The sequence below is a fragment of the Capra hircus genome, chromosome 29 (genome assembly GCF_001704415.2).
Source record: "Capra hircus breed San Clemente chromosome 29, ASM170441v1, whole genome shotgun sequence".
NCBI classification, from domain to species: domain Eukaryota; kingdom Metazoa; phylum Chordata; class Mammalia; order Artiodactyla; family Bovidae; genus Capra; species Capra hircus.
In genome coordinates, this window is record NC_030836.1 from 42,686,827 (window position 1) to 42,709,626 (window position 22,800).

At 56.0% G+C, this 22,800-nt stretch overlaps 2 protein-coding genes across 2 annotated transcripts; both read left to right on the top strand.

Moving 5' to 3' along the window:
• Positions 7,107–9,050, top strand: LOC102188021 (cytochrome c oxidase subunit 8A, mitochondrial). The gene is made up of 2 exons (XM_018043314.1): positions 7,107–7,311; positions 8,558–9,050. The coding sequence occupies exons 1-2, from the start codon at positions 7,198–7,200 to the stop codon at positions 8,651–8,653; spliced, it is 210 nt and encodes a 69-aa protein (XP_017898803.1). The 5' UTR covers positions 7,107–7,197; the 3' UTR covers positions 8,654–9,050.
• On the top strand, positions 14,526–22,704 carry OTUB1 (OTU deubiquitinase, ubiquitin aldehyde binding 1). The gene is made up of 7 exons (XM_005699842.3): positions 14,526–14,635; positions 16,500–16,561; positions 16,808–16,906; positions 20,880–20,998; positions 21,167–21,251; positions 21,362–21,556; positions 21,664–22,704. Exons 1-7 carry the CDS (start codon positions 14,578–14,580, stop codon positions 21,859–21,861), a joined length of 816 nt encoding a protein of 271 aa, XP_005699899.1. The 5' UTR covers positions 14,526–14,577; the 3' UTR covers positions 21,862–22,704.

The window sequence follows — 22,800 nt, forward strand, 5'->3', positions numbered from 1 at the left end:
CTCCTACCCCTTCCCCACCACCTTTTTTTTTAATTAGAACTTTTTTTAAAAAATTGAAGTATAGTTGCTCTACAGTGTTGTGCCAACCTCTGCTGCACAGCGGAGTGACTCAGTTTATACACCCTACGTTCGTTTTCATAGTCTCTCCCATCGTGGTTTATCACAGGATGTTGAGTCTAGTTCCCTGGACCTTGCTGGTTATCCATTCTAGATGCAGTGATTGGCATCTACCCACCCCGGACTCCAAGCCCATCCCCTCCCTCTTGACAGCCACCAGTGTCCGTGTCTGTGAGTCTGTTTCTGTTTTGTGGACAGGTTCACGGTGTCACGGTGTTTTAGATTCCACGTAGAAGTGATATTGTACGGTATTTGCCATTCTCGCTCTAACTTACTTCGCTAGTACGATGGTCTAGAGTTGCACCCATGTTGCGAATGGTATTCATTCGTTTTACAGCTGAGTCCTTTCTACCCTTTTTTGCCTGAAAACCCCCATTTTTAATTTCTCTGTGTGACCCCTGGCAGTCATAGAACTACTGTTAGGACCGGCAGTCACTGAGATACCACTTTGATAGTAATAGCGAGGGGAGGAGTCGACAACTGCCTGTGGAAGCAGCACTTAGATCACCCTTTGTAGCAACAGGCATCCTATACATTGCAGTGACGTAGTGGAGGGAGCATGGACTTTGGGGTTCAGACCTGGATTTGAGTCTTGGAGGATTCATTCAGCAGGTGTGAAGTGAGTACCTGCTGTTCGCTGAGTGCTGGGTGTCCCTTGGCACATAAAGCAGGTGTGACAGCTCCTCTGACTCCGGGCGCATACTGTCTGGTGGGAGCGGAGAGACAGGGCGGCTAGAAGACCTCTGAGAATCCTGCCCATGGGCTCTGTGAGCCTGCAAGTTACCTCACCTCTCTGTGCCTGCTTTCTCAGCAAAGAAGTAGACACGCATTCCTTGCTGAATTATTATAAAAATTAAATGCCCACCCTCTCCTCAGACCCTCCTCCTTTGGACAGTGGGCCCTTCCTGAGCTCTACAAAGGCCTCCTGCTGCTACCCCCACCCTAGGGAGACAGTCCCCACAGGCCTGTAGAGAGGCCACCGCTGACCTCAGCTAGAGCCCTGGGGTGGGGGTCCCTTTACCCTCTACCCCTGGTGCTCAGAGGGCAGCCCTCACTTGATGTGCCAGGAGGGGAGTTCAGGTCAGTGGGGTGGCTGGAGCTGTGCATATTTGGGGGGCAGGCGGCTGAGGGATTTATGCCTGCTGCCCCACAGGGCTGAGGCCTGACCTCCTCCCCAGGACTCGCAGCTCTACTAGAGAGAGCAGTTGTTGGGCCAGAGCCTTTAATGGACAGGGGCCAGGCCTGGGATGAGGTCACTCAGTGTGTCTCTAACTTGAGTATGGCCAGTAGGGTCTGGAGTCAGCCCTGGGATGGGGCATCTGGGATCTTCCCAGCCCATACATGACCATCAGGACTGGGGGCCCAGATGGGGACACGTCTCAGGAGAAGGGACCAGCTCTTCCACCTGCCCCTAAGGCTTGGGATCTATTCTTACTGCTCCAATCAGGGGAGCGGGTGGGGTGGAGGGACAGCTTGGACCCATGGATCAGAGCCAGGACTCAGGCTAGGATCTCTCGGTCTCGTTGCAATGCGGGAGAGATTCCTAGCAATCTGAGCAGAGTGGGAAGTCCTGGGAATGAGCCCTGTCTGTGCAGGCAGCACGGTAGTTGCCAGGGTGTCAGAGGAGATCCGTGCCTCCCAGAGAGTCTGTCACTCACAGGCAAACTTCCCTCACTGGGCCAGGGAGCCCCCTCTCCATGCTTGCTTATTCTACTGGCAAAAGAAGCACCACAGGACTACCAAGAGCCTCCACTGCGGGGGCTGCAGGCTCGATCCTGACCTGGGAACTAAGATACCACATGCTGCCGAAAAGAAAAGTGCCCAACGTGCAATCTTGAAAAAAGATTGCAGCAGAAAAGGACCATTTCCCACTATCTAGAGTGTTGAACCACTGTTCAACCCTTGCATGAACTAGTGTGAACCACTATTCACAATTGTGTGTCCAAACAGACTTTTACCTATGCATATTCCTAACTCTAGGGATTTTTCCCTTTGTTTTAGAAAAGCAAGCCCCTATCACACTTTATGTTTTCTTTGCTTCTTATTTGTTTTAAAACTTTTAAAAACGGAAGCATAACAGGTATTGTAACCTAATATCAGTATCAGCTTGTGCTATAGCGTGCTTAGTTGCTCAGTTGTGTCTGAGTCTGCAACCCCCATGAACTGTAACCCACCAAGCATCTCTGTCCTTGGGGATTCTTCAGGCAAGAATACTGGAGTGGGTTGCTGACGTGTAACAGCTGAGCTATTTCAAATCCTAAAAGATGATGCTGTCAAAGTGCTGCACCACAATATACCAGCAAATTTGGAAAACTCAGCAGTGGCTACAGGACTGGGAAAGGTCAGTTTTCATCCCAATCCCAAAGAAAAGCAATGCCAAAGAATGCTCAAACTATTGCACAATCGCACTCATTTCAAATGCTAGCAAAGTAATGCTCAAAATTCTCCAAGCCAGGCTTCAACAGTACACGAACCATGAACTTCCAGATGTTCAAGCTGGATTTAGAAAAGGCAAAGGAACCAGAGATCAAATTGCCAACATCCATTGGATCATAGAAAAAGCAAGAGAATTCCAGAAAGACATCTGCTTCATTGACTACACTAAAGCCTTTGACTGTGTGGATTACAACAAATGTGGAAAATTCTTAAAGAGATGGGAATACCAGGCCACCTTACCTGCCTCCTGAGAAATCTGTATGCAGGTCAAGAAGTAACAGAACTGGATGTGGAACAACAGACTGGTTCCAAATTGGGAAAGGAGTACATCAGGGCTGTATATTGTCACCCTGCTTATTTAATTTACATGCAGCGTACATCATGCAAAATGCCGGGCTGGATGAAGCACACCCTGGAATCAAGATTGCTGAGAGAAATATCAATAACCTCAGATATGCAGCTGACATCTTATGGCAGAAAGTGAAGAGGAACTAAAGAGCCTCTTGATGAAAATGAAAGGGGAGAGTGAAAAAGCTGGCTTAAAACTCAACATTCAGAAAACTAAGATCATGGCATCTGGTCCCATCACTTCATAGCAAATAGATGGGGAAACAATGGAAATAAAGACAGACTTTATTTTCTTGGGCTCTAAAATCACTGTGGATGGTGACTCAGCTGCCTTACTTACCTCTCCCAGACTCTTTCCCTCTCTCTGATGGAGGTTCTGAAAGAAGTCACATCACAGGGTCCATGAGGAAAGCCCTGGAACAGAGCACAGAGGTGCCTGCTTGACAAACGTTCACTCTTTCCCTCTAGCTGCCAGTGGAGGAGGGGAACATGAGATTCCTCAAGGGAGTAACCCACGGGACCACAGGAAAGTCCGTCCCTTCCCAAAGCCTCTCCAGGCCTCTTGCCTGGCCGTGCTCTAATCTGGATGTTATTGCTTTGTTCACTGGACAAAGGGCTGACAAAGCCCCGTAGGGCCGCAGGGAGGTCCCTGTCCCTTCATCCTCCCAGGGGCAGGCAGCTGGGGCCTGGGCCTCCCAGCTCTGTGTTCTTAGGCTGTGTCCCTTGGGATGTGGTGGGGGAAGTGCTTAGAAGCATGTGTCCTGGGCTGTTTGCCAGGTTGCAGGCCAGAACAAGGGCATGGGGCCTGGTAGCTGGGGGGAGGCTGGACTGAGACTGCTGGACATTAACAATACCCATGAGTAGGGTGGGGGAGAGGAGGGGCAGAGAAGGGCCCTGGAGAGCTCAGGGTCGGGGAGCCCACGTCTCCAGAAAAGGCTCAGGCACAGCCTACCCTCTGGGGCATTCTGGGTCCAACCCACCTTTCTGTGAGCACCCCTCCCTGCTCACATGGGGCTGAGGCTTCTCCTACAAAGCCTGTGTTTTCCTGGCCTCTTGCCACCTCACTTCATCCCCATCCTGCTATCTTTGATGCCATTGACCCCGATATCAAAACTGGGACTTCTAGAAATTCTTTTTTACAGCAGCTTTCATGGGTTTAAAAGCATGGGTTTTGAAATGGAGAGACCCGCCCTGGAATCCTGGCTGGGCAGCCTTGGAGCCCTATGAATTTGAGCAGGTCACCCAATTCTTCAGGCTTATTTTCTCACTTGTAAAACATTTGAAATAATAATAGCACCTCCGTTGCGACATTTTTGTCAAGGTGGAATGAGATTATACAGTTAAGGCCCAACTCAGTGACTAGCCCCTTACCCTCTTTCCTGTTCTCCTCTGTTCAGTCTATTGCAATTCATAAATATTCTCTAAGTGTGTGCCAAGCCCTTTGGAGACAGTAGTGAACCAGACAGGCTCTGCTCTCGGATGGCCCCCACCCTAGAGACGAAGACCGCTCCTGTGGGTGGTACTGTCACGGGGCTGCTGGGCACAGACGTGGCATCAGCCTGGGGTGGCCAGGGAAGGCTTCCTGCGGCAGGGTCACCTGTCACTTCCTACCACATCACGGCACTCTCAGTAACTTCTCATCAAGTGTTTGTCTTTTGTCTGCCTCCGGAATGTCGGCTCTGTGATAAGGGAGTCCTTGTTCACTTTGTTCGCTGTGTGTCTAGAACAGTTCCTGAAACACAGTAGGGGCTGGCAAACATTTGTTGAATAAAGTAAGCTGTGTCCATAGGTGGAGGCCTGGAAGTGAAACTGTGTGAACTGGGACTCCCACCAGATTGGGACTTGAACTCACATGTTGGGACTCCAGCTCAGCCAAAATGCAGGCTGGGACTTGAGTCCATGATCTTGTAACTAAGATCACACACCAGGTTTCGGGGCTTAATGAAGCTCAGGTTCTTGGTGTCTCATCACAGAACGAATTAAGTGAGAGACAAAGTGATAGGTAAGAAGTACATTTATTTAGAGAGAAAAACACTCCATAAACAAACTGTGGGCCATCTCAGAAGGAGAGGGTGACCCCAGGGTATGCGATTGTCGTATTATAGGAGTGGGTAATTTCACAGGCTAATGAATGGGAGGAGTATTCCAGCTATTTTGGGGATGTATGTGGGTGCTCAGTTGTGTCTGACTCTTTACAACCCCATGGACTATATATAGCCTGCCAGGTTCCTCTTGTCCATGGAATTTTCCCGGCAAGAATACTGCAGTGGGTTGCCATTTTCTCCTCCAGGGCATCTTCCTGACCCAGGGATCAAACCTGTGTCTCTTGGGGAAAGGGTGGGGATTTCCAGAAAGTGGACTAACACCTGCTTTTTGACCTTCATAGGGACTTCCCTAGTGGCTCAGATGGTAAAGCGTCTGTCTACGATGTGGGAGACCCAGGCTCGATCCCTGGGTTGGGAAGATCCCTTGGAGAAGGAAATGGCAATCCACTCCAGTACTCTTGCCTGGAAAATCCCATGGACAGAGGAGCCTGGTAGGCTACAGTCCATGGGTCGCGAAGAGTCGGACACAACTGAGCGACTTCACGTTCACGTTCTTGAAACGGTCATGGCACCTGTGGTTGTGCCATTTAGCTTGCTGATGTGTTACAATGAGCATATACCCAAAGTCTAGTGGAAGTTGACTTGTCCACAATATTGGAACCCATTTGGTTCTAACGGTTGTCTCATGTCCTCTGGCTATGTCATTTTTTAAAGGTCGTGCCCTGCCACCTTCCCTCCTGTTTCAGAAGTAGAAGTTGGAGTGGTGAAAAAGGAAGGCTAGTTAGGTTAAGTGTTGAAAAAGTGTTCATTAGAACCTAAGATACAAAGAAGCAAAATGCTTTGGGTGGGAGGGCCAGAGAGCAAGGAGAAGGGTGAGGAATACTTCCAGATGAGGGTGGAAAGTAACATCCAGAAATTGAGACTTTGTTTAGTATACAATGAGGAGCCACAAAGATTTTAAAGTAGGTGTTATGTCTTGGTTAGGAGGGCTTCCCAGGTGGCTTGGAGGTAAAGAATATGCCTGGCAATGTAGGATACACAGAGATGTGGGTTTGATCCCTGGGTTGGGAAGATCCCCTGGAGAAGGAAATGGCAACCCACTCTAGTAACCTTGCTTGGAGAATCTCATGGACAGAGGAGCTTTGCAGGCTACAATCCATAGGGTCACAGAGTCCAAAACGACTAAGCAACGAGCATGCACACGTATGACTTGGTTAAGGACTTCCCTGGTGGTGGATCAGTGGTAAAGAATCAGCCTGCAATGCAATGCAATGCGGGAGATGCAGGTTTGATCCCTGGGTTGGGAAGATCCCCTGGAGAAGAAAATGGCAACTTACTCCAGTATTCTTGCCTGGAAAATTCCATGGACAGAGGAGTCTAGCAGATAACAGTCCATGGGGTCGCAAAAGAGTGGTACACAACTTAGCGACTAGGTAACAAATGGCTTGGTTAGATTTATATTTAAAGAGAAGGGAGGAAGCTCTTGGCTGCTACTGCATGGAAACTGGAATTGGACAGGAAAACTGTAAGAGTTCATTTAGGAGGTTAGTAGCTCTTTGGAGACCAGTTCAGTTCAGTTCAGTCGCTCAGTCGTGTCCCACTCTTTGCGACTCCATGAATTGCAGCACGCCAGGCCTCCCTGTCCATCACCAACTCCCGGGGTTCACTCAAACTCATGTCCATCGAGTCGGTGATGCCATCCATCCATCTCATCCTCTGTCGTCCCCTTCTCCTCCTGCCCCCAATCCCTCCGAGCATCAGAGTCTTTTCCAATGAGTCAACTCTTCGCATGAGGTGGCCAAAGACAGTAGTGAACCAGATACAGGCTCTGCTCCGGTTAGTGCCAGGCGGTCAGAGTCCTGGCGGGGGCAGGGGATTTCTAAACAGAGACTTAAGTATGAATGGAGGGAGGAGTCAAGAATGCCGCCCAGGTTTCTGGCTTATGTGATTGGGTAGCTACAGTTGTTACTCAACAAAGATTGGCTGCCTTGGAGGCGGGGCATATCCGAAAGCAACGCCCCTCTGTGCCCCGCCCACCGGCGGTAGGATGGCGTCGATTGGCTGTTTCGAGGAAGGCGCCAAAAACTGACAGGGGCGGTGGGCGGTGTTTCCTTACGTCACTTCCCAGGGACTTCCGGGTCGCTGTTTTCCCAAGCCCCTACCACTCCGGAACTTCCGGCCAGGGCCGCCATTTTGACTTCGCGACCTTGGACTCCAGCTGCGCGTTACCTGCAGTCTACTCCGTGCCGTCATGTCTGTGCTAACTCCGCTGCTGTTGAGAGGCCTGACAGGCCCTGCCCGGCGGCTCCCGGTGCCGCGTGCCCAGATACATTCCAAGCCGCCGCGGGAGCAGCTCGGGACCATGGTGAGCGGGCCGGGAAGGGCATGGGAGATGCTGCAGGCGGGACTGAGGGCCCCGCGGCAGGTTGGGGGCCTGCCGAGTCTGGTGCGCTGCACCTCGCGGCTCACAGCGTAAAGGGGAGCAGCTGGGCTGGGCTGGGCGTCTGGGGAGCGACAGTCTGCCCCAGGGTCTCAGGTCAGACCACGTCAGTGCTGCCCTGTCGCTTCCTTGCTATGCAAGCTTCCTTAGCACCCCCAGCCCCGAGCGCTCTGAGCTTATTTACACATCAGCTCATTGGGAGATGTCTGCGGGCTGTCAGCACTGTCGTTGTTAGTAATATTTGGGGGTGGGGAAGAGGACCCCAGCAGGCTTTAGTAATTCCGAGAAACGTGGGAGAGTTTAACCCTTAATGACTTGCACCTGTTTGGCTCTTTTCTGCGTTTGCCTCAGTGGCAGTTCTCTGCCTTGAATGCGAGTGTTCAGAATCCAGGTTAGTGGGCTTCCATTTAGGCGAAGAGCCCAGAGAGCGCTGCAGCGGTGGAGGAAATAGTGACTGTAACTGCAGTCGAGTGCTTGCTGTGTGCGAGGCACTGTGCTAAGACTGCTGCGCTGGTCTCCTTCAGCCCTCCCAGTCACCTCCAGAGAGGGCCGTTATCTCCATTTCCTGGCTGAGAGAGCTGAAATTTAGGAGCAGTGTACACCAATTCAGTGGACATGAATTTGGGCAAAGTCCAGGGGATGGTGAGGGAAGCCTGGCGGGCTGCTGTCCATGGGGTCGCAAAGAGTCGGACACCACTTGGTTCCTGAACAACAACAACAATTGACTTGTCAAAAGTCACCTCCAGTGGCACAGAAGGAATTTGAACGAAGTATGACTCCAAGTCGTGCCTTCCTTAACTGCTTTGGGGGATATGCAAGTGGCTGTAAAAAGTCTTAGCTCTAGCCCCAAAAGTTGGGTAGGGAGAGGTTTTTAAGACAAGGAAGGAGAGGTGTATTTTGGAGTTATTGGTCTGTGCAAAGTTCCTGGTGTGAAACAGGCCAGCTTCGAAGCAAGATTAGATCCTTGTCCCTCTCCCTTCGCTTTGTAACCTGGGCTGACCCCTGCAGCCATATCTGATCCTTTACCTTAAGACCTAGAGTGGCCCTCCCCTGGAGCCTGAATCTCGATTCCTGGAGCGAGTTCTCTGCTGTCTGGGAAGATTGCTCGGGCTCTGAGGAACTTAAGGGAAACCTTACTCTGGGGGTTTCTTTTTTCTTGTGCTTTGTGTAGGATATCGCCATTGGGCTCACCTCCTGCTTCCTGTGTTTCCTCCTGCCTTCCGGCTGGGTCCTGTCACACCTGGACAGCTACAAGAAGCGGGAGTGATGGGAGCTGTCCTCTCCCTCACCCCGAGACCTGACCGCCCCGGCCTGTCCTGATCACGTCTGCTGCGTTCCTGGCCGGCCTCCCCTGGACCATGTCCTTCTGTTACAGTGACCTCTTCTGCAGTCACGACGTCTTGATTTCTCCACGGTGACATCCTGGGACCACATGTATCTGAAGAAGGCCCTGCTCAGTAGGGCCTCCCCTGTAACAATAAAGTCTGTTTAAAGCGTGCTTCAAGGGGAATCCCCTGGTGGTCCAGTAGGGTCCAGTAGGACGCTGCGCTTTCACAGCGGGTGGGGGTGGGGGTTCGACCCCTTGGTGGGGAACTAAGATCCGCAAGCTGCACGGTGTGGCCAAAAAATAACAAAATTATTAATAAACGCCGCTTCAGAAAGTCGCCATGCCTTCAGCCTGGGCTCCTGCCTCAGTCCTTGAGTTGAGGATGGGTGTGGAGAAGAGGCTGCACAGCTCTGCTGGCCCATTGCGCTTCGGTAGGTCACGTGTGCTCAGCCTTACTCCTCCATGCCTGAGAGTGGTGCTTTCCTTTCTTTAAAGGTTTGCTGGCCTCCGTGGAAGACACACCCCGTTGTGGTCTGGCAGACTTTCTCGCTCCCCCTCTAGCTCCCTTGGTTGTGCCAAGTCCAAGACTGTCTCAATGTCTCTCCCAGCAGGGCCAGCTCTGTGGCTGGAAGCCCCTTCTCGGTGGGCTAGCTGTCCTCCGTCCCTGGGTTCTGGCCGTTTCCCAGGTGCTCGTTGCCCTTCCTGGGTGCTGCTGGGCCAGGTTACAGTATCTTGCATTGTTAGGTCACCCTGGGGCCCCTTTTAGCCCCATGTCTGTAAATGCTTATGCACTGACCAGCTTCCTCGTTCTCCCTGCCTGCCTCCATGTACCCTCCCCTCCTTGACTTGGAGAATTTGCTGCTCCTCCATCCGTTCCCAGGGTCCTTCCTCCATGATTCTTCCTGGGGGCATCTCCTTAGCTGGGACAGGTGCGTGAAGCATGCCCCACTGAGCTGGAACTCTGCCGGCCAGTTTCTGAAAGGAAGGCTGTGACCCGCTGGGTCCACCCCTTTAGTTCTTCTCTTTGCTGGGGTGGCATGAATGATTTCTGAGCAGACACAGGCTCAGTGTCTCTTGTGGAGCTGCTAGATGGTGGGCAGAGATGCCAGGTGAAAGCGGAGGGGCCGTGGGTGCTTTAGGCCCTGGGTGTCGGAACAGGCATCTCGCCAGCCCCTTCTCAGGGCTCGTTTCCTGATTTATGTTGACAGGAGCTGCAGGGAGGCCCTGCTCACCCTCCCTTACTTAGTCTTCCTGGCCTTGCGCGGTGTCCAGTGATGCCTGGTTGCTGTGGGCACAGGTTAGGCTGGGAGCCTTGGCTTTCTGTGGTGCTCCACTGCCCTGCCAAGCAGTTGATTTCAGTGTCCCTCGTTTTTGTGCCGCTGGATCCCGAAGGGACACAGTGGTCCCCGTGGCCCAGGAGGGCTAAGGCCCAAAGCTGTGCATCTTGAACCGCTCCTCGGACTGAAGGGAAGCCAGTGGTTACAGGCCGGATCTTCAGGACCCTTGTCTGAGAAAGCCCTTAGGAAGCCCAACAGTCCTTGCCGCCCTTGTGCTCCTGCGCCTGCTGGGCGCAGCAGTGAGCTGAGTGGGCAGGGTCATGGACTTGGGAGTGGATGGGAGGGTTTAGGACGTGAGCTGTCATGCTCGGACCCCATCTTCCCCTTGTCCTCAGTGTAGCCCCTGGGCCTTAAACCTGGTCACCGTTCTGTGTCCTTTTCACTGCTAACCAAGTCAGAGGCCCAGGGGCCAGTCTATGTAGCAAAAGCAAGGCTCCCTGTGCCCCCAAACAGCATTTTCTGTGTCTATAGATCTCTGTCGGATCCTGGGTCCGGGTGGGGGTCTGTGTCGTGGTGTGCACGGAGCAGGTGGGGGGTTGTGGAGGGAAGGGTGCAGTCATGGCAGAGAACATAACATCAAGCACAGTGGACCAGGAGTCAGGAGGCCTGGGTCTGAGGCCTGGCTTGGCCGTTTACCACTTGACCTTGGCCAAGTCAAGCCTCTCTGGGTCTCAGTTTTCATGACTCTTAAAGTGAAGGTGGTGTTGTGGCAGGAAGGAAAGTGTCCTCCCCAAAATGTCCGTGCCCTAATCCCTGCACCCTTGTGACTATGTTACCGTAATGAAAAAAGTGTGATAAAAATCAGACATGCTGATGTGGGGGATTAACCCGTAGGCTGAGTGTAGTCACACGGGTCCTTCAGGTGGACAGGCAGAGATGCCCCTGCGGACTCTGCCTGCCTTGGGGCTTTGAAGATGGAGAAGGTGGGCTGTGTTCCAAGGAACACAGTGGCCTCTAGAAGCTGGGAAGAGTTCTCAGTTTACAGCCAGCAGGGACACAGGACCTCAGACCCAGAGCTGCAAGGCACTGAATCCTAACAGCCTGCGCGAGTGGGAAGCAGACTCTCCCTCAGAACCCTGGATGGGAACAGAGCCTACAGATAACCTTGATTTCAGTGTGATGAAACCCTCACCAGACCTCTGACCTCTCACACTGCAGAACTAACCATTTGCGTTGTTCTAAACCACTAACTGGTGACTAGTTTACAACCGCAGTAAGGAGCTGTGAGTCCTGGTCCTGGGCGGCTGGATCCTCTGCAGACTTGAGGCGAATCTCAGTGTGAGACATCTGCGGGAGACAGGCGTCCGAACAAGCACGGGTGGTGCGAGTCCGATGGGTGGTGCGAGTCCGGGTGGGGGTGGGGGGTCTCTCTACGCAGCCTCTGCCTCTGCTCACTTTCTGCCTTAGGTGGTGTGAACCCTGCAGACGGGTAACAACTTACCCGGCAGCCCCCGCTCAGCCTCATCAGCCTGGCTGCGCCATCAAAGCCTCGCTAGACCATAATTTTGGAGCCGGCTGCCTGTGCATGGCTGTATATTCCCGCAGTGGCATCTCCAGAGGTCCATTTCCAGGCTGGGCATGCCCCTACTCTTCCCACCCGGGCAGCTGCCTAACTCCTAAGCCTATCTTGGAAAGGATCGCCGGGGCCTCGTCTCCCGCCCACCTTGAGGCTTTCTCCTACCCACGATCCCTCTGTGAGGATTGCGGCTTTCCCACGGCTTGTGCCACGTCCTGTTGCCTGGCCCCCTTCCCTGAGAAGCTGGGCGGGCCTGGAAGCCATGTGGCTCTCTAGGGCCTCTGTACTGTCCTAAAACTCTTCGTCTCTGGCTGAGGTCACAGAGTCCTGGGTTCTGCATGGGGTCTCTTATTCCAGTGGAGAGAATGCTATGGTCCTGGATACCTCGCCTGGACACATCTCGAGCCTGTGAAGAGGCATCTGTGCCAGGTTGGGTCTGTGGAACATAAAGTCCTAGGCTCCTGCCCATCACCTTTGTGACTTTCCAACAGCAGCCTGACCCCAAGCAGCAGTGCTGCCTGTTCCGTGATAGGCCTCGGGAAGCGGGACCAGCAGTGTGTGACCATTCATTTCTGGGTTTGCAGATTGAAAGGCAGAGGTGAACATCTGGAGCTGGTGATTCCTGGCAAATATGCTATTGGGTTTTAGGTTCTTCAGGATGGAGAACCAAAACTCGAAAATGGTAAAAAGTATCAAGAAAGATGGAATGAGGGTAAGAGAATAGTTAGTTATCACCAAATTGACATGGAAAAGAGCAGGGCAAGAGTTGACCATCCTGAGACTGGATTAAGAGCCAAAGCTTCCCCCGGCCTGACAAGAGGGGGAGGGTGGGCAGCAGGCAGGAGAGCCCCTCAACTACACACCCTGCATCCATTGAGGGTGGAGATCCGTTCTTTCAGCCCCAGACCCTTGTGTTGAGGGAGGCATTTACTTGGCGTTGGCAGCATGGCCGCAGTCCAGCACTGGACCACAGACGGATTCCTTCTCGCCCTCCAGAGCAACTGTATTCTCTGTCCCCACACGAATCCCAATCCAGCTCCCCTTTGCGTGCTCCCCATCCACCAGACTCCCTTAGTCAAAGTAAGGAGGTAAAGGTGGAGTTGTCTTACAGCTATTTTCAGGATTTTGTAAAGCCAAAATAGAAATCATGCTTTTGTCATCGACTGCTCCTCGTTTGGTAATACCAGTGCTACTGACTGAGGGCTTCCCAGGTTGCTCAGCAGCAAAGAATCCACCTGCCAAGGGAGAAGATGCAGGAGGCCCGCGTTTGATCGCTGAGCCGGGAAGATCCCCTGGAGGAGAAAATGGCAACCCACTCCGGTATCCTAGACTGAAGAATCCCATGGACAGAGGAGCCCAGCGAGATACAGTCCACAGGGTCGCAAAGTCGGCCACGGCTGAACACGGCATGCACAAGCTACTAACTGAAGCTCCACCTGGCAGTTCCAGGTTGCACTGGCAAAACTGGGAAAAGGAATGAACAGCTTGTGTACTCTGGGTGTGTGTTGCGCTAAGTGGCTTTAGTCATGCCTGACTCTGCGACTATGCGCGATAGATAGCCTGCCAGGCTCCTCTGTCCATGGGAATCTCCAGGCAGGGATACTGGAGTGGGTTGCTATTTCCTCCTCCAGCGGATCTTCCCCACCCAGGGATTGAACCTGCACCTCCTACAATCTCCTGCATTTCAGGCGGGTTCTTTTCCACTAGTGTCGCCCGAGAAGCCCCGTTTGGTAGGAATGGGATCCAAATGGGTAGCCCCTTTGCTTCCTTGAATTTCGAAGCAAACACAAGGATTGGTGACCTAGGAAATAGTAATTTGCCATGTTGCTGGGGCACAGACTTGGCATGTGTAGCGTTGCTGTGAGAGCGCCACTGTGGGCAGTGTGGTGAGCCCAGGCACCAACTGTCCCTACTCCAGGACTGGATGTAGCTCATGAAGATATTCATCCTATTCTGCACCTGTATTATCATGAACGGAGGGATGATTGGGGCTCAGACACGGCCTCCTCAAGTGCTAAGAGACCACTGTCATATCATGAAAAAGGCCCTCCATAGAGAAAGGCAAGAAAACAGTACCCCTGAAGGTGACTTCTCCAAATAACTGCGTCTTCAGCATCCAAGGCCTTGACACTTTTTAAGTTTTAGTTTTAGATAATTCACAGGTGATTTTAACAGAGTACACAGAAAGATCCTGGGTATCCTTTACCCACTTTCCCCCACTGGTAACATCTTGCGTTTGAAGCTACAGTACAGCATATTCCAGGATCTCCATATATATTCAAGATAAAGAGCACTTCTGTCTCCACAAGGATACTTCTGTTTCATTTTTATAACCACATCCACTTCCCTCCTGCCCCCGACTCAACCCTTGGGAACCAGGAATCTGTTTTTCATTGTTGTCAACTTCTATCTTAAAAAAAAAAAATCCTGATTTTCTCATAACCACAAGGGCAGAGAGTCCAAAGTTAGGTCGACCCCGAGGGACGTGGTCTCTCGGTCAGAAGCAGGACACCAAAGCCCGCTCGGAACCGAGACTCGGTGGAGGGGGGCGGTGAATTCCCAGAGCTCGGATATTAGCAGAATTCCCGGTCTCCTCGGCCAAGTGATCCTCATTGCATTCGCCTGTCTTGAGTTCTGGAGCCCGCAGCGGGAATTGCCTTCCGTGATTTGAATTTCATTTTCCTGCTTATCTCAATAATACAATCCGCGTTTCAAACTCAAGTGAAAAGAAAACTCAAGTGGCCCCAGGAAGCTCTTATCACCACCTGGCACATTGGGAGCCTGGGAAGATGGAACCGAGCAAGTGTGCGGGAGGAGGGCGGGCGGGGATTGCCTTCACTTCCCCGGCTTCCGTCGCTGCCGAACGAGACTGTGAGCCCCTCGGGTGACTACGCCCGAGGGGATCCCGTTGCTAGGGGCGTTACCAAGGAGGGGCCTCGAGGAGGGGCTGTCTTCCGGGGGGAGGCCGACTAGTAACCCGGAAGCGGTCGGCAGTGCGGCGCTGTTTAAAGATGGCGGCGGAGGAACCTCAGCAGCAGAAGCAGGAGCCGCTTGGCAGCGACTCCGAAGGTACCGACCAGGGGAGAGCCGCCCGACCTGGGCTAGCGGGGGCGATGCCGGATGGCCGGTTCCCGAGGAAACCAGGGCTGGGGCGGCTGGCGGCGAAGCGAGCGGAGGGCCCCTTCCCCCGCCTCCGCCGCCTCCCCTCCCCCTCACAATGGAAGGAGCCGCCGCCGCGACCCCTGGCCGGGCGGGCGGCGGCAGAGAAAGCGGGCCGGGCTGCGGCCCGCGACTCTTCCTTGTCGCGAGCTCCTGGGGCGGGGCCTAGGCCGCTCCGCCCCCCCACCCCCCGCCCAGCCCCGTCCCCGCTGGGCGTCCGGCTCCCGGGTCCCCGGCTCTCCCGCCCGGGACCTGGCAGTCAGGCCCAGGCCTAGTCCGGCCCCGTCTAGTCCGCCTCCTCCAGAGCGGCCCGAGCCCGGGAGGGCGTCGAATTACCCCGGGCTGCGGAGCACAAAGGACTGGGCGGGCCGCTGGGGATGCTGCGGGCCGCCCGGGGTTGTGAGCGGCCGTAGGTGTGTGCCCAGGAGGGCAGCGCCCTTCGTTTCCGGTAGAGTCCCCTCTCCTAGCCTCGCAGCCCCTTGCTTCCTGTCTCGGCATAGTTTCCTTAGACCCCTGAAGAGTTGGACCTCTCAAAACGGTCCCACCCTCTTCTTTTCACCCCTGAGTTAGACACTGGGGACTGAGGAGGTCACTAGGGTTGGGAGGGATGGCCCAGTTGCAGTGCAGTGTCGGGGGTGGGTGGAAGCCCAGCTGAGGCCCCGGGCTGCTCAAGATCAAAAGGATTGGCCTTAAAAGTCATTTAGCACACAGCTCCCTCTCTAACCGCACACTGAAAAACAGCTTTTGGGGACCTAGACCCTCCTCCCCCACCCCCCCCCACCCCCGCCCCCCAAGGGACTGGTTTAGGATCCTGTAAGTTAAGAAAGAACCAGAGCCAGGATTCAGGTCTCCTGGCTCCTCACCAGTGGCTGCTTGGCATGGGGCCCACAGGGTGGACCCGCCCAACTCAGTGATGAGTATTGAACTACACCTCTTAAGGTACCACCTCCTCAGGGCATCACAGTGAAGGGAGGAAGGTGGTGCTATCTGTCTCTGTTCACAGCTGATGATGAGCCTCTGCAGTGAGGTGCCAGGGGAGTTATTGTGGCAAAGAGCCCAGGCTTTGCAATTAGACAAACCTGGGTTTGACCACAGGTCTTCCTCGTCGTGACTTCGGGCAGGTGATTTCACCTGTCTGCGTTTTTGTTCTTTGTAAATGGGCACCACTACGAATACCCAGGATGGCAGGTGGAGGAATGGTGTGACTGAGTAAAGCAAAGCGCTCATCTAGCCGAAGATGGTCTGCTTCCTCATCTGTCTTTCCTCAATAGACCTGGCTCAGGGGCCTTCCAGGCTGCTCGGAAGTGATGTTAGAGAGCAGGGGGAGAGGGCTTGTTCGAGCTGGAAGAGTGTACCCTGGGGGGCGATCACCTTGGCCTGCTTACTTTATTTTCCACCATTTATTTATACTTATTTGGCTGTGCCAGGTCTCAGTTATGGCATGTGGGATCTAGTTCCCAGACCAGGGATCAAACTCAGTGTAAGATCGGCCCCCGGGGGCCATGATGGGCCGCCCCTTCCCTCCCTAAGGAAGGGGCCTTAGCCACTGGACCTCCAGGGAAGTCCCTGGCCTCCTCCCTTTAAAGATGAGATAGCTCATGCCCAGGAAATGGAAGGACTTTGCCAAGATCCCACAGTTAGGGTGGAGCAGGGCATGACGCATGCTTCCAGATTGCACATCTGCTCTCCTGGCCCGTTCTTGTCCTCGGCCCAGCTTCCTGGAGTGGGGAGAGCCAGGGCCCACTGTAATCCTTGGCCTTCTTCCTTTTTCCAGGTGTTAACTGTCTTGCTTACGATGAAGCCATCATGGCTCAGCAGGACCGAATTCAGCAAGAGGTGAGTGGCTGTGGCCAGTGGCCTTACTTTGGGGATACATTGGTTGGACTGAGGCCTACCGTTTGTCTTTACTGTGGAAGTTCCCTCCTCCCCAGGCTGAGCTGATACTAGATGCCTTTGGGGGGGAATGTGTGGTCCATGTGCCGCTGGGTGACTGGCCCAGCCACTCTCAGCTAGATGTTCGGGCTGACAGGTGTGGGTCACTCCATTTGCCTGTCAGAGTGTAATGGATTCCCCACCCCACAGATTGCTGTGCAGAACCCACTGGTCTCGGAGCGGCTGGAGCTCTCTGTCCTATACAAAGAATATGCTGAGGATGACAACATCTATCAACAGAAGATCAAGGTGGGAGCCTGGCCAAGGGGACAGGGAGAGCCCTCGGGTAGGGGCAGGAGCCTGGCCATTTTATACCTGCTTGGCTGGGCCTGGCCTCAGAGGGGTGGATGGTTGGGGAGCCCTCTGGTCACTGGTTCACAGGTTGGCAGAGTCTGGAACCAAAAAGACTTTGATTCAGATCCTGACGCTGCCACATGGCAGCTGTATCCTCAGCAGCTCCTTCGATGTCTCAGAGCTGTGGAGACCTCAGCTGTGAAATCGGGGTGATGAAAGCAAGGGTGCTTGTGAGGTTGCAGGAGACGATGCCTCGGGGGCCTGGTGCTGGCTGTGGGGAGCTGGTGGTCTCAGTGTTCATGGTGGGGCTGGTGGGCGGGGGCTGGCTAGCGGGGGAGGGTGCCAGCGGAGACAGTCTTGCCCCCTGCTTCCGTGGAGAGGCAGGCAGCACTGGGGAGAGGGGCCCCTGGATCTTCGTGTAAGGCCCTGCTGCCTCTCTTAGAAACTGAGGTAAGTCCCTTAACCACTCACTTCCTTCTCTCTGAGCTGGGGGTTTGAAATGTGACCGTGTGTGTACACAGCGTCTCCTGGGCACAGCCTACCGCTGCTGCTGCTAAGTTACTTCAGTTGTGTCCGACTCTTTGCGACCCCATAGATGGCAGCCCACCAGGCTCCACCGTCCCTGGGATTCTCTAGGCAAGAACACTGGAGTTGGTTGCCATTTCCTTCTCCAATGCATGAAAGTGAAAAGTGAAAGAGAAGTCGCTCAGTGGTGCCTGACTCTTAGCGACCCCATGGACTGCAGCCTACCAGGTTCCTCCTTCCATGGGATTTTCCAGGCAAGAGTACTGGATTAAGGTGCCAGTGCCTTCTCTGGGGCACAGCCTGAGGGTTTAGTAAATGCTACTCCTCCCCGCTCGCCCCCAAAATCAGAGCTGCTTAGAATCTTCCACCTGCAAGATTGGCCTTTGGGGTTAGCCATTTGAGGGGCGAGGCAGGTAACCCAGGTGACTGGAGGTGGCCAGGTCAGGCGGTGAACAGTGGCACTGCAGCCCGGCTCCGCCAGTAGCAGGTGGTGGAGCCTCATGGGGCGAATAGGAGCATCCGTGCCTGTCACTCCATCAGTGCTTCCGAGACCAGCCAGAAATCATTTTGTTGTAAAATCTCCAGACTCTTGAGAGTTGGCAGCTGATTGACATTTAAAGTGGGCCAGACAGCGCATGTGCAGGCCAGAGCCCGCTGCGTGTGGCCTGTGGGCCCCTCTGCCCCTGCTCAGGGTGCTCACGGTTTACCCTGGAGGCCTCTGGAGAGAAGAAGGCCCTGGCTCTGGGGCCTGACAGACCTGATGTGGAGTCCCGGCTTCCCCCCACTGTGACCTTGGGCAGCACACTGGCCTTCTTGGGGCCTCTGTTGGTCTGCCAGCTCTGCGTGGGGAGACCTGTCTCGTGGGGTGGGCGTGAGGCTTGCAGGAGAGGACGGTGGCCAGGTGTGGAGCCCAGCGCCTGGGAGGCGGTGGGTCCCTCCTCTTCTCCGTGTGGTGGGCTGGCGGGGCTCAGGCCTGCCTGTCACACAGGGCCACCCCGGGAAAGTGGACAGGCCACGCCTCTTGGGTTCTTCTCGAGTCAGTCGGCAGATGGTCAAGTGTCAGCTGTGTGCTGTCTGGACAGGAGGCCTGCCCCGGCACCCGACACCCCACCGGGGCTGGGCCTGAGCCCCTCTTAGCTCCCTGGGAGGAGCCCAAGCGCAGACAGCAGGGCCCTGGCTCCTGTGTGCCCTGGCTCCTCTGTGAAGTGGGCCTCTGGGGAACACGTGGGAGGATAATGGGCCTGGCACAGGGTAAGTGCTCAGAACAGTTCTGGTCGCGGCAGGGATTTGGGCTCTTTGTACACATTTTGTCCCATTTTGACACTTACGAGCACACACTGGGGGCCAGGCAGTTTTAGGCTCTGGAGATAGTGAGGACCACAGCTGCCAAGTCACCATGGCGGTTCAGAGTGGAAAGACAGCCATTAAGGCAACTCACACGTATGGCAGAGGTGGTGAGTGCTGTGGAGAAAAGTCAAAAGTGAAGCTGGCTGAGGAGATGGGGGGCGGGGATTTGCAGGTTGACCCAGGGTGGTGTCTGATGAACTGAAAGAGGCCAGTGAGCAAGGCGGGGGGGCCATCCGGGCAGAGCCGGGGGGCGGCCGGCGTGGCGGGAGCAGAGTGGATGGGAGACGCCGGGCTTGGAGCCGAGAAGGGATTCGGAGGGAGCCGCGTTTACTGGGTTTCTGTGGTTGCTGGTGCCGTGGTGGGGAGAGACTGGGCAGTGAGTGAGGTGCGGGCAGGGAGACTGTGTGGAAGCCTTTGCGATGAAACCGGCCCTAGATGGAGCTGGACGGGGCAGCGGCACAGCCCACGTGAGGAGAGACGGACGCAGGCAGAGTGGCAGGGTCTGCCCTGGGTAGCTGGGGGCATTGAGGGCGGAGTCTGCACGGCTGGGAGGGTTGCAGCTGAAAGGTGGGGAGCTGAGGAAAGGCAGGGAAGGCCAGAGGTCAGAAGCCGCCTGTTGGCTGGGCAGTTCAGAGGCGGTGCAGCCCAGGCAGTTGAGTGGAGGGGGAAGACGTGGGCGGATGAAGAATTACGTTTAAATCCCAGGAGGTCAGGAGACAGCTGATGCCGGGCTGCCCCAGGCCTGAACAGCTTGTGCTGTTCACGCAGCAGGGACTGTGGATGGTCCCTGGCGAGACTGTCTTCTGGCAGGTGACACATGGGTCTTGAAGGAGGGGTGTGTGGTTGGGTGGCGGCCGTGACCACTACGGGTAGGTGAGGAGGGGCAGCGGTGAGGGCATGGAGAGGAGCGAAGAAGGGGGTTTGCGTCACCACACCTGTGGTGCAGGGGGACGCTGCTCGGCAACGGTCTGGCGGGAGTGGGTCTGACCCTTGGACTTAGGAGGGCATCTGTGACCACTAGAGAAGAAGCCGGCCGGGCTTGCGTTCCCGGCAGAAAGGAAACGGAGACAGTGGCACAGGCCGCGTCAGGAGCAGTGCTGCCCTGCGGGAGAGCAGAGGGGCGGGGCGGTGGCAGCAAGGGAGTTCATGGGGAGCAGAGCATCTGTCTGTAGGCGGCGGGGCCAGTGGGTCTGGAGAGAGAAGCTGATGATGGGGAGCGGGGGCGCAGGCTTCAGGAACAGTGTCCTGAGTCCAAGGGAACACGGCTCTGGGAGCAGCCTCGGACCTTCCAGGGATGGAGAGTGAGGCCCTGGGGGGGCAGGGTGCCGTGGGGATGACAGCTTCTTAGTGTAAGTCCTCAGGAAGCACGGTCATCGGGAAGATGACTGGCTGGGGGCTTAACGTATGGGGAGAAGGCATGAAATAGGCGTCAGGAGGAAGGGGAGGGTGCTCAGGCCCGGGGAGTGAGGCCAGGTTGCCGGACAGCACCAAGGGCCAGACCCCCGACTCCTGAGGGGAGATTGAACAGACAGGAGGAACTCCATTGAGCTGGGGAGGAAACTGGGAAAGAGTGAACCAGTACCTGTGAGCGGGCAGGGCAGGGGTTAGATGGAGGTGAGGGGGGCTGTTTCCCACCCCAGGACTGTGCAGTGGGGGCCCCCAGCGCGGCGCTGCGCCATGTACACTCACTTGTTTGCCCTGGATCTCTCAGAGTTTGAAAGGCTATTCACTGGAAAAGCTGCTTCCGTCAAGGACCCATTCAGTTGCCTGGTTTTATGAAACAACAGCCCTTTAGGCCCAGCAGCATGGCATGCCTAGTGGCTGATGACCACTTTGGTTGGTGACCGATGCAACCAGTGTGTCTATAATTCATGTTCCTGAGGCTCTGGGGCTCCCAGCAGCGGGTTGCCAAGTGACCCCCGTTATCAGAGTCAGCAGCCAAGGATGGCAGGAGGCTGTTGTGGTGTGACCTCTGTTGGGGGCATTTCCTGGGCCTGCCCTGGTTTCCGCCGGATGTTGATGGGCACGTGGTGGGGTGGGGGCTGCCTCTCCGCAGGACCTCCACAAAAAGTACTCATACATCCGCAAGACCAGGCCTGATGGAAACTGCTTCTATCGTGCTTTCGGATTCTCCCACTTGGAGGCGTTGCTGGACGACAGCAAGGAATTGCAGCGGTGAGGAGGCGCTCGGGGGAGGTTCCGTGAAGGGCGCGTGGGCTCCCTCCTCCCTGTTGGTGGCTGGGAGGTGCGGTTCCCCTTGAGGCCCAGTGATGGCCTGGGCCCTGCTGGGCCGGGTCTGCCGGCCTAGGAGCCCGTGGCGCCCTCTTTCCCACCCGTCCACAGGTTCAAGGCTGTGTCTGCCAAGAGCAAAGAGGACCTGGTGTCCCAGGGCTTCACTGAGTTCACAATTGAGGATTTCCACAACACGGTGAGGCCAGCTGCCCTGCCGCGGGGTCGGCCAGGGTGGCGGGTGGTGGCCTGGCGGTGGCAGGGATGACCTGTCTCCCCTGTCTCGCCCTGTGTCCCCCTCGGGTGCAGTTCATGGACCTGATCGAGCAGGTGGAGAAGCGGACCCCCGTGGCCGACCTGCTGGCCTCTTTTAACGACCAGAGCACCTCGGACTACCTGGTGGTCTACCTGCGGCTGCTCACCTCGGGCTACCTGCAGCGCGAGAGCAAGTTTTTCGAGCACTTCATCGAGGGCGGGCGGACCGTCAAGGAGTTCTGCCAGCAGGTGCTGCCCCTCCCCGCTCCTCAGCTGTGGGCCCTTTTCCCTCGAGCCCCGGGGAGGGCCCAGGTGGTGGGGGCCCCGAGCGCCCCCTGAGCCGCGCTGTGCCGCAGGAGGTGGAGCCCATGTGCAAGGAGAGCGACCACATCCACATCATCGCGCTGGCCCAGGCGCTCAGCGTCTCCATCCAGGTGGAGTACATGGACCGCGGCGAGGGCGGCACCACCAACCCCCACGTCTTCCCCGAGGGCTCCGAGCCCAAGGTCTACCTGCTCTACCGGCCCGGACACTACGACATTCTCTACAAATAGGGCCGCCGGCCGCTGCCGCACCGCCCGCCCCTCCGCCAGGCGCTAGACGTGTACAGAGGTTTTCTTGTGGTTGTAAATGGTCATACTTCACTCCCCCACCCCTTCCCTGTCACACGACCTCCCGTGTTTTATTAAAGGGGACGCTGGTGGTGAGCCGCGTGTGTGCGTGTCCCTGCTCGGCTGCTGCCCACCTGGCTGCTCTGTGTCTGGCTGCCCCCTTCCCCTCAGGTGGGTTCCTTTCGGCCTTTCACCTGTCCACCCCCAAACCTCCCCGCCAGGAGCAGTTTTGAGGGGTCTGGGCCTCTCGGGGACCCTTCCTGGTTATGGGGGTTCTGCTTCCTTTCCTTCAGGCCGCCATCCCTTCCCTGTTTAGCTGGCCAGGGCTTTAGCTGCTCCCTCCTGGGCCCTGCCCCCACCCTGCTGTCCTGGCCGGAGCCCCCGCCACTTGCCTTCGGTCAGGGCTCTGCGTGGTGGAGTCCTGGGTGGAGAGGGACCACGTGGTGCTGCAGCCTGGCTCAGGGCAGGCGGAGGTGCGGGGGGGCCCCAGGGCGCCCCAGCCAGTGCCAGCCAGGCGGGGGAGGGGCAGTCCCCCAGCCTGTGCGTGGTCCCGTCCCCAGGCCCAGCCTCCGGTGGAGCGGGGCGCTCCAGGCCCCCGTCCTCCCGCTCTGCTCCCCTCGGCCCCCTGCCTGTGCCTGCTTTGCACCCCATTGCTGCACTACCTTCCTTCCTGCCTTCACCTCGTTTCTCACCCCCGCCCCCTCCCCGGCACATGTCGGGTCTCAGCCCCCAGGCTGTGAGCTTCTTGGGGGCAGGCCCTCAATAAACGTGACGCGCTGCTGCCCACCTCTGCTGTCAACCTCGTGCCTCCCCCTGCCTGGTTCACCGAGAGCTCTCGCCAGCCCCTGATGCCAAAGCGGCTGTTCGCACCTGGGCTCCCTC

What these genes read in the sequence shown, in the direction of transcription:
- LOC102188021 (XM_018043314.1), top strand. Translation starts at nt 7,198, where the DNA reads ATGTCTGTGCTAACTCCGCTGCTGTTGAGAGGCCTGACAGGCCCTGCC. An exon ending in GGGAGCAGCTCGGGACCATG is followed by an intron (nt 7,312 to 8,557) that starts GTGAGCGGGCCG and finishes TGCTTTGTGTAG; the next exon opens with GATATCGCCATTGGGCTCAC.
- OTUB1 (XM_005699842.3), top strand. Translation starts at nt 14,578, where the DNA reads ATGGCGGCGGAGGAACCTCAGCAGCAGAAGCAGGAGCCGCTTGGCAGC. An exon ending in TCTATCAACAGAAGATCAAG is followed by an intron (nt 16,907 to 20,879) that starts GTGGGAGCCTGG and finishes GCCTCTCCGCAG; the next exon opens with GACCTCCACAAAAAGTACTC. An exon ending in TTGAGGATTTCCACAACACG is followed by an intron (nt 21,252 to 21,361) that starts GTGAGGCCAGCT and finishes CCTCGGGTGCAG; the next exon opens with TTCATGGACCTGATCGAGCA.